Consider the following 10,777-nt stretch of genomic DNA (forward strand, 5'->3'; position numbering starts at 1 on the left):
AATCGTGACCCTTTGAGAGAGAAATTTTTGATTTTTGTGATTTTGGGACCCTTTCAGAGACTAACTTTAGAATTTGTACCACTTTGAGAGACTTTTGAGGAATGAAAAAAGGTACCCTTATGGCTCGCACATACCCGGCACTCATTTTGCCTAAGTACCCCCCCCCCCCCGGGGGACGTGCCACTGGTCAGGTTCCTTTTTCAGGCTCTGAAGATATCTGAAAGGGTTCTAAATTTACTAATTTTCAAGATGTGTATCTGACGGGGCCTACTTTTGGTTATTTCCAGTTATTTCGGACAATTTTCGGGGTGGAAATTAGAAAAAATCTTTCAATTTTACTTCTACTTTCAGTCATTTTTCAGTACCACTTTTCATGGTGAAAATATAAGAACAATTTCGATTTTTCGTTCTGACAGGGTCCAAATGTTCCGAAAATTCTTACCTGACAGGGTCCACTTTAAAAAAGATAGATCGAAACAACGTTCATCTAACGTCAAAACATTCATAGTGTACATTTTCATACACCTCTCGCAATGCCCCGGTGGAACTTTCTCCTCAAAAAGGCCAGTGGGGATGGTTTGGAGTGTAATTTTTCCTATTCAATTTCCAATGAGATTAAATTATTGGGCGCTTTACCGGTAGGGTTGAAATTTTAGGTTTTTTTTCAACCGGGGACGTTTTTTGGATATTTTTTCGAGGGCTCCAGCTGATCTGTTCCACGGGAGTGTATTTTCGAATTGTTTAAATAAATGAACATAGAAGTGATCACATGACTTATTTCTAAGGGAAAGCTGAAAGAAAGTTTTATTATCCTTAAATTACAATGACAATTCCCAATTGAGTCTAACTTGATTGAAAAATTTGAAGGAAACGAAAAATCACGACCATTGTTGTTATGACACATATGGTCATAGAAAATATAACTACTGTAGATAGAGCTCAAAACTCTGAAGACTTAATTTTGATTTACTTACTTTTTTTACTTATTTTGCTCGAGGTTCGCAGAGCTTTCTTGTGATGATTTGAAGTATTTGCAATTCAAGTGCTTTTAACTTAACCAGGTACTGTATTGCGCATTTACTTGCGTTTAATACGAAAATGTTGTTTGCAGGAGCCTAAGCAACCTTTTATAAAGTGAAGACGTTTTAGAAATTGCAAATATATTACTGGTCGATGCTTTGAGTACATATTTTCTTTGTATGTTTACACGCAATTAAAATCTTTGGTTATGAGAATTTCTTTCAACAAATTTCTTTATTTTGCTTCTTCGTTTTGCGTTTTTGCACTTTCAGTTCGTTTGCGTTTCAACTTTTCTTAATCTTTTGATTTCTAGTATGTTTGAGAAATGTTTTGAGCTAAAGGTATTTTGTACTAGCTGAATAATTTGATGGTTTAATGTTTTTTGTAAGATGCGATTAAGGCAGTTTGTATTTTCGCTATTAAAGCTTTGGACAACAGTTTTCCCTTCACTAGCTAGAATATCTCCAGATTTTAAAATGAAAGCCTCTTAGATATAGATCCACGATTTTAGAAATCGCCAGAGTGAATTTCCGTTATATTTGTTTGATCCTTTTTCGCCGTCACAAGACAGAATATTTCAACACTTCGTTCCTGAATCGGAGATTATTTGGGAGATTTTCCAAACTATTTTCCATGGAGAAATCGACCTCGCATGTGCGATGATATGGTTACTCCAAAGCAGATAGCCTGTACCAGACGACCACGGCTTTTTCCTCGACACCGTATCGTCTGTAACTTTTTACATTTATTCCCCCAGAGATTCGTGGGGGAATAAAAATCCTCGGCTTCAAGCCAAAGGACCGTAGCTTTTGACTGCAGCAAAAACTCTACCAATAAAATTTGTCACCGCGAAGGAGTGTTTTTGTAAACAAAGCTCAAAAACAGAAGCGGGAAGAGTAGGAACTGATGTTTTGCTACATTTCGAACGAAAACATTCGAAAATATGTGACTTTAGAAACATTCTAAAACGTACCAAGAGAGTTCGAAATGTTGCAGAATGTTGTGTTTATATTTATTTTGTGCTTTGAACTTTGAAATTTGAAGAGTCACTCTTCAAAAAGTTTTTGGAATGGCTAGTCACTAGTTGTCTAGAATTATCCAGAAATTAATAGATACGAATTTATAAAGGGAAAGAGCAGAAAGATGACTACAAGAAACTTTCTCTGGAGCACTGCTTATGTTGGATTATTTTTGTTACATAAAGACTTTAATTTTGGTAAAATGGGCAAAGATTGACGAATGGTTTTATGAATTTGTCGAAGAATGGACAGTGGTGTGGTGAGACACACAAATTAATCAAACATATCTGTATGTTGGAATGATAGTGGTTGGATTTTTGTTAAAGATTGCTCCATGGATCATCCCTGCTTCCAACAAACTTGGAAGTACATGAGTATATACTTAGGCTCCTTGTTTTTGTTACCAAAATAAAGCACTATTTTTTCATTTCGAAAGATTTGAGTAACATTGTTTTTAAGTCAGATCGTTTCTATCGTGGACATTTCTATTTCTATTCAGACAGTGGACATACAGAATGCATGGTAGTGTATTTCATAATGAGAAATGTTAACAAAGAGAATATATGTTACTTACGTGGGTGGTGTGGTGGCAAGCACAATTCGAGAGGCCCACCAAATACTTTTGATGATATCATGAGGAAATGTGGCTGATGGTCTACAGCTGGATTATTTTATTTAGAATTTTTAACAGAATAATCCTCGAGATAGGAGACCTTTAAAAGATACCTTTTCTTTCCTTTTGTGGATTCTACCGGAAACCACTATGAGTATAGAAATAATTATTTGAAAGTTTCGAAATAATCAAAACATGTTTCAGCTTGATATATGCGAAGTACAAATCCAGAAATCAAAGTAAATCTTATTTATATATTTTATACTTTTTTTACTCTTTTCAAGGGAATTTTGCATATTTTTTTACAAAGTGGTAGGAATCTTTTGTCGTTTTAGGTGCATAATTTTTTTTTTTTTAATTCTTGTATTCCTCTGTTTTTATGTATGGTGGTAAGCTTTATATTTTCTATTTCAAAAAATTTGAGCAATTTATTTTCAATGCTTTTATTGATAGAGTAGGGTTGTTACTTCATCTGCTTTTTACTTTTTAGGCAGTGAAATTTTATAAACAACACTCAATACATTTTTTGTTGTGTTTAATTTTTGTAACATTTTGTACAATCAACACAGCGACACACCTCACAATACTTAAAAAAAGTTCTGCAATAAGTCTCAACATTCAATTTTTTCTTTTCCTTTCCACCCGCCCTTCTTTGTTTATGTTTTCGGCCGCCATCTTTTTTCGTCGCTAGTGACGTCGAATTTTATAAAAAAAACACGGCGTCGATAAATTCGGTCAAGTTCTCCATCGTAGACGCGAAAGTGGTAACAAGTGATAGACCAACAGAGTGATCAAAAAATCGCGTGTTGGGATAGAGATAGGCTACAAAGCAGAATGCTTTTAGGAAAAGTGTTTTGGTGTTATTTAGTGCTCTCGATTTTATCTTTCGCATGGAAGTCAGAGCTATGAAACAGGGGTAAATTTGGCCTAGACTTGGTATTTGGATTACTGTCTTTTTTGTCAGTTGTGTTTTAAAGAACCTACTGTATGGTATGATCTTTCTCTAAATTGATTAAATCATTTGATGAAATCTCAAAGTAATTTGATAACAGGTATCTGGGTTGACCTGAAGTATCACCTTTCGTACTTAAACTCAGAGAAAAACCCTTAAAATGCAAAAATGATGTCGATATTTGTATGTGGCATATTCAGTTTCAAATTAATCTTATCGTATTTCAAGGGAGTTATCGAGGCAAATGTGTTGTCAATTTTTCAAGCTCGGTAATGATAGTGTAAATGATACACGATTTTTATGAGAACATCCAAAAAAAATTTAATTTTGGGATGTTCTGAGCTTTTTGAGTTTTAAAGCCTAGAAAAATGTTTTTAAAATATATTTGATTTCACCATTTCGTGAGAATTTTGGAGTAATTTCCCAAGAAATTGGGTCGATTAAGCCTATAAATCTGCTTAACTTGTTCTTGATATTTTGACCATCGAAGGCATATGCTCTTAGTTTGTTCTTACAAAAAAACTTGGTGGTGGAAGACATATTGCTCAGGACTATTGAAATTTTTTGAAAATATTGTCTCTGTTTGTGGGGTAAATTTGCAACGTTCAGGGCTGAAACAGATGCTAATATCAATGGGTAGATTACTGATCACTATCCTCAAGCCCTATGAATCGATTCTTTGGTAAGAGCCAAATGCTCAAAAAGGTTATAGCCGAAATTTGAACAGCAATTATACACTTGTGGGTACTGGTGGATGGGGGGGGGGGGTTCAGGGGTCTTAAATACCGTCATGCCGAGGGTCAAATACCTTAATATCGTACTTTTTCACATAATACCGATTTATGGGGGAAAAAGGCCAAATACCGTCATACCGTAAAAGTGAGCCCCCCCCCTCTAGTGGCAAGCATTGCCACTTTGAGGTAACTTCCCGCTCGTGGGGATGTTTATAATATACGATGACTCTGACGATAGCGTGGATTTCTTACCTAAGTGTTCATATTCAAAAATGAAAGTTGTTTTTACCCAAAACTCGAGCTCGTTGTTTTTTTTCTCAAATATTTGCTACAAGGCTTATAGGAACTGTCAAACATTACGTAAACATTACGTACCAAAACTGGTACTAAACAACAAGAGGATTCATACCGTTCTATATGTTATTGTACGTTAGATGAACGTTAGATGAACCTTGTAACAATGTTGTATATCAAAAATACCTCTGTATCATTGAACCAGTCATATCCACCCCAGTGTATCTGGTCAGATCCACCCCAGTGTATCTCCCGGTGGAAGAAATTTCCAAAAGTCTCTTAATTTTAAGCCCCGGCGTAACGACACGGACAAAATCAATTGAAATTCTCTACCCCGATCAAAACTGGAAATATTTTTGGTCTTACCTCAACTAATAATCTTCAGTGGTAGTTCAACGAGTTCAACCCGGTCCAAATGAATAGATTCTCGGAATAATAACGTTTGAAAAGTTACTTTTTGTTCCCTATCCCGGTCAAAATCGAGTTAAAAGTACTCACCTCGGTGAGTTTGAGATCTAATATTTAAATCCGATGAAGTTTAATATCTTCATAGCCGTCTTGAGTGGATTTCAAAACTACACCGGATTACTGAGACAGGGGTATTCAAAAGCTTCATTCATTGACTATTAATGTATGACATTCTCTGGCATTTTTACACTAGAGATATTGTTTTTTTTTTCAAAACTAAAACTCCACGTTACGTCTAAAGTACATTATTACCAGTATTTATAATAACTAGTAATCCTTTTTTAGTGAAGGAAGCATGCTGTCCCAAAAATAGTATTTTAAACAGACAATTGCACCTGCGCTTCCCTGTTCACTTTTTGTACCAAGGGAAAAACAAAATGCCCTGGCTGACTGGGAATAAGACTTTGTTGCTTCAATGCTGCATATCCACAGAATCCCATTGTCCTAATGATTATGCCCTATAACAGTTCAAAGTGCAATTGAAACTTTTGGCTGAAAGTGCGTGGAGCTGTAAAATTTTTTTTAGTCCTACCGACTTTCAGCCCTATTAAAATGCTATTAGATAGAGGGCTGAATCTGTTCTACTGCCTACTGCTAACAGTTGAAAGTAGGGGATGGAGTATAAACAAAAAGTAAACATTGCATAATTTATTCGACGCCATTCCTCCTCTTGTTCCTTAGGTTACTAGTAAAAATTAGCATAAATTAACATAAATTTACGTCACTTTTTGTTTCAATACAAAAAGCCTTTCTCAATAGGTCTGTGATGAAAGGGAACTTTTTTAAATAATTAAAAAATTTTCAACGAATGAGTGACGTCTGAGAACAATAGCTCTATTGTTATGCTACCCCCGTGATTGAGTAAGAAATGAAGGAATAGTATATAGGTTCGCAGCTTCTGTTTCTCAGCAGCTTATATATATCTTTCTCTTTCTCTATACTCTAGAAAACTCAAAACAAGACGAGTGTAGGACAGAAACCTATCGTATAGTAAGACAGAGATTGTTTGTTTCGAGAAAAATTATCTAAAAATGGCTGACGTTGTAAATATGAATGAATTTAATGAACAATTTGCAGTGAACTTTAATACTGAAGAAGCAAAAATTGCGAAAGAAGTCGCACAACAATTTGTTGTCAAACTGTCTGGTGGATTATTAAAAACGACTCGAAGAGAGACAGAAGTTATGTTAAAATTAGTTGCAGACGCGAATCCTCAACAAGTTGAACAATTATCAAATTTAGTGAGTGGTATCAAATTTACAGAGGAAAATGGATATCGTACTCTAATGCGCATGTGCGAATCTTTATTTGGTACTGGGATTAATTGGGGACGAATTATTACTTTGTTTTTATATGTATCGCTACTGATAGACGATTTACACAAAGCTGGTAAAGACACTTTTAATGATAGAATTGGACATTGGTTAGGTTGTTGTATTGCTAAGCAAGCTCCATGGATTAAAGAGAATGGCGGATGGGTAAGTCATCAAAAGTTTTCTATAGGAAACCTTCTTATTTTGATTTGGATAATCGAGGAATGGTTATGAAAGATGTCCCATAGAAAACACTGTTTTTTTGTGTCTGGTGTCATCAAGTTTTGAATGATGCCTTGATTATTCATACCATATTAAGCGGCCAAAATCTGAAGGAAGAGGAAGAGGAAAATATCTGATTTTGAAAGAAAACATTAAAAACAAAAAAATGATTTTAAGCACATATTCTTATAAGATTCGGACATGAATTTTATTAATCAGTCTGTTTTTAGCACCAGGGTAGCACCCAAAGACCTAAATGAGGCGCTTTTTTGCACGTAAACGTGATACGACATGAAAACTCCAAATGTTTACTACTGGTCTTATAGTAAGAAAAAAAACTTGATATGAAAAAATGATATTTACTCAAAATACAGTTGATGTGTAGTAAATGTATTCTTGAATCAATACCTAAAATAAACAGTTGCCTTTTATTTTCCCTGTGTCTCATATTTTTTCTCATATTTTCATCTAAGTTTTTCAAGGACATATAATACAGACGAGGAAGAGTGAAAAGAACTCCGCAATGGAGAGCATACCTTCGAAAGAGGAGAAAAAAACATCCTCTACAATTTGAAACCGCAACCGGAGCTATCGAATTTTGTTATAGACGGCACCCCGTTGTAAAATGACGACGTAGTTTTTCGGTTCCGTACAGATTTCTTTTCTATTGTATTAATGGGGTGCGGAAATATGTTGTTGCTAGGCAACATTGTAATTGCGTTGTGTGGTACTTAGCGTATCACCGTCATCGATAGAAAGTATTTTTTCTACTGCCTATATTACAAATCTTACATAATTACCAAGTGATTGGGTGAAATATTGACATAATTTAACATTCTTTCAAAGTTATGGTATTTTTCATAATAAAAAATTGTACAAAATCAAAACAAGAGATTCTTATGAAGTTACTTTTACATCATAACGTCGCCAGATTAAGCATAAAGTAATACGGCTTAGCTATGATGATCTGTATATGGGTTCATTGTACAAAAACTCTTTTAAGAAAATGCAGTACAAAGTTTTGACCTTTATTTATAACGTCTTTTGAATGTAAAATTGATAACCTCAAAACTACGTTTATTAAAAAAAAATGAAGATTCCCGAAAAAAGCTATTTTTCACTTGCTGGTGAGAACTAAAACAGTTCATTTCCAGATTTTCTTGTTATAACTTTTGTTACAGAAAACACCAAATATTTTTCATTTACAAGGCAAAATAGAAAATTATTTTTTCAAACGATATAAGGTGTAAAGTTTTTCGACTATTTTCGTATTTCTAATACATAATATTTTTCAAAATTGGTGTTTTTTAGCTGGCACTAGATGATTAGACTAAAAAAATATTATGTTGATCTCATTAAAACAAAGTTCACTTCAAAATCATATGAGCAAAAAAAATACAAAAAAAAACAGGCAATAAATTTACTAGTCCAAAAATGACGCAAAAAATGTCATTTGTCAACCTTTCTGGGAAAAGAAAAATTCTTTGTCGTTTTCTCAAATAGCACTGGAAACCAAATCAAATTGTCAATATCAAATTTTGATCAAATTTCTCTGGCATTAAAATGAGAAAAAAATGTACAAGTAATCAGAGATCATTATCTCAAATTCCAAACATTTTTGACCAACCAGATTTGAATATGAGCATCATGTGACTTTTATCTCCAATTTCTATTGGTTCAGTAAAAAAGGTGTGTGTTTAAAGTTATATTACTGGTTATAATTTATCAAAAAAGTATTATAACTGTTTTTGAATGGTTCAAGGTCTTGACCGTCTCTAGGTCCCTCCATAGACGATTCATAAAAATTAATCACCAATTTTTTATCCAAATATTTATCAAGCACTTGAAATCAGTCATATGCAATGAGAAGTAATTACCTTGTAGAGATAACGAAATTCAATTCTAAAATCTCTTAATTATTTCCCATAAGGCAACACAAACTTTGAAAAGAAAATTTAGTGGGCTGGTTTCTTTACTATACTTCCTTAGTATGTTCTAAAGCATAGATTAGTCAAAGTTCTATTTCTGACCCTCTTAAGAAAAGTGACTCATTTCTTCTCACATATCTTTATATCTTGAAATAAAAGAAGATGAAAAATGAAGAATAGACTTAAACATTTATTTTGATTAGACGTCCCTCGCCTCACAAGCCTTTCAAAAAAGAAAATTCATTATAAGAAAAAGATAAATGATTATCAAAAAGTTGTAAAACCTTAGAAAAAGACATCATCAGAACTTAAAAGGAAAGCATTTCAACAAGAAAAAAATACATTATACTCCGCCAATGTTGTTGACATGTCTACGATATAGACTGGCGATAAATCATTGATGTTTTTTCTTTAGTTTTCCTTTTTTCATACACTTGCTCTTCTTTCTTCTTCTTCCTCGTTTGCTTCAGTTTTTATCGCTTATAAAAAAAAAGATTTGAAAGACTTTCCTCATCCTCTTCTTCTCATCTTCTTAATCCAGATGGTTTTCAGATCTTCATTTTAAAGCATGAGTCATGTTAACAACAAAGTCTCGATTAAGAAATTGAGTATCTCTCCACTTTAATGTCTCAAATCCAGTCCAAACATTTCTAAATATTACTAAACCCAAGTGCCCTCACTTTCTCGCCTCAAAAAGTGATAACAACTGCTATATGAAAACATCAATACTTGAGATAGCTTCAATATATTCAAAGTTAATTTTTATTCAATTTTATAGGCTGCATTCCTTTCATCTATGGGTGGTGCCAGTGAACTCAAAGATACAGTCTTCAAAGGTCTCTTCAATGTTACCCTTGGCCTTGGTACGATAGCTGCAGCTCTTTACATCAAAGGACGTTGAACTGGACCTTCATCCCTGGAAGATGGGTTTGGGAATCCGTGGAGTTATCTGGTGAAAAGGTGCTGCAACAAAAGCCAGCTGTTGGAGATGTACGACAAATTTATCAGCCTTTCAAAAATCAAGCACCATCTGAGCTAGATTTCACTAGATCGGTAATATCTACTGCTAACATGAGACTGGTTTTTCAATTGACAGAAAAAAAAACAACTAACATTGAAAAGTTTCATTTCTCTACAAGATGGTCTGCGAATTTTCATTTCTTAATAATTTTTACGAAAATATTGGTGTGAAAGTTTGGATTGCGTGATGGTATTGAATACACATACAAAATAGAAAATTTCATTTCGTTTGGTTTGGTTGGTTACATACTGGTTTTTATTTTGTTATTAATAACTGACAGCCTTTGGCTGATAGACATTGAATAATGGCTGGTCCAAAGGATTCAATAAAAACATCAGATTGCTATTCGGGAATCTTAGAAGGAGAGAATGGCATGAGAAAATTCATCAAAGACCTGCTAATTTTTGGTTGATGGGAAAAACATTACAAACTTTTTAGAGAAGTCATACAAACAGAAAGAATGTTGATTATTTATCAATCAAAAAGCTGTATCTGTATTTAGATTTCGCTATTCCCAGCCTACTAAATCTACTATTAGTTTATTTTTTATCAATTTTAAATTCTCTATTGAAAAATACTGCTATTTATTACTATGCCCCCTTTATCCCCCTGTAAATATTAGATAATATAAAAAGGACATTTTTTGTGATGGTATTACTATCTGAGTTAGTTGATATTTTGATTTAATATTGATGTATGAAACCGACTTTGAAAGGTATGCGATTTGATCCTATTAAATTTGCAATATCGATCGACAGTCAAAAGTAGTCAATGTCAATATCAAAATACCAATAAACTGAGAATACTGAGGGTGCGAGTTGAGTGAGAGTTTGTGTGTAAATTTTATTCATGATGAGAGAAGGGTGCGACTTTTAACCCCAGATAAAGATTTTATTTTATTTAGAAAACAAAAGAATTGTACATAAGTAAATAGAGATAACTAAAAATAAATCTTAACAAGAAGTTAAACCGTTGTCATTATTTTTATTTCCCAATACAAAAAGACTGTGTTTCAAACAATAAAGATGTAATTGTGACTAAGATAAAAGAAGAAAGTGAAGTCGAACTTATTGACCAGACAACATAATAAAGATCATAAAGAAAATATAGAGCTTTTCTTATCAGTGCGAACATTTGTTGTCATAGAAAGGGTATAGTAACTCAAAATCCAATTTGAACGTAGGCTACGTCAT

General features: G+C 33.6%; 1 protein-coding gene across 1 annotated transcript; it reads left to right on the top strand.

The window, feature by feature from the left end:
• The first annotated feature begins 6,007 nt into the window (after positions 1–6,007).
• LOC136812845 (bcl-2-like protein 1) lies at positions 6,008–10,553 on the top strand. The gene is made up of 2 exons (XM_067069374.1): positions 6,008–6,578; positions 9,342–10,553. Exons 1-2 carry the CDS (start codon positions 6,132–6,134, stop codon positions 9,462–9,464), a joined length of 570 nt encoding a protein of 189 aa, XP_066925475.1. The 5' UTR covers positions 6,008–6,131; the 3' UTR covers positions 9,465–10,553.
• The last annotated feature ends 224 nt before the right edge of the window (positions 10,554–10,777 follow it).

This window comes from Clytia hemisphaerica, unplaced genomic scaffold, assembly GCF_902728285.1.
Source record: "Clytia hemisphaerica strain Z4C2 unplaced genomic scaffold, Clytia hemisphaerica genome assembly, whole genome shotgun sequence".
Taxonomy (NCBI): domain Eukaryota; kingdom Metazoa; phylum Cnidaria; class Hydrozoa; order Leptothecata; family Clytiidae; genus Clytia; species Clytia hemisphaerica.

Excerpts from the sequence above, each read along its gene's own strand:
- LOC136812845 (XM_067069374.1), top strand. The coding sequence starts at position 6,132 with ATGGCTGACGTTGTAAATATGAATGAATTTAATGAACAATTTGCAGTG. Across the intron at positions 6,579-9,341 it reads TTAAAGAGAATGGCGGATGG|GCTGCATTCCTTTCATCTAT; the intron begins GTAAGTCATCAA and ends TCAATTTTATAG.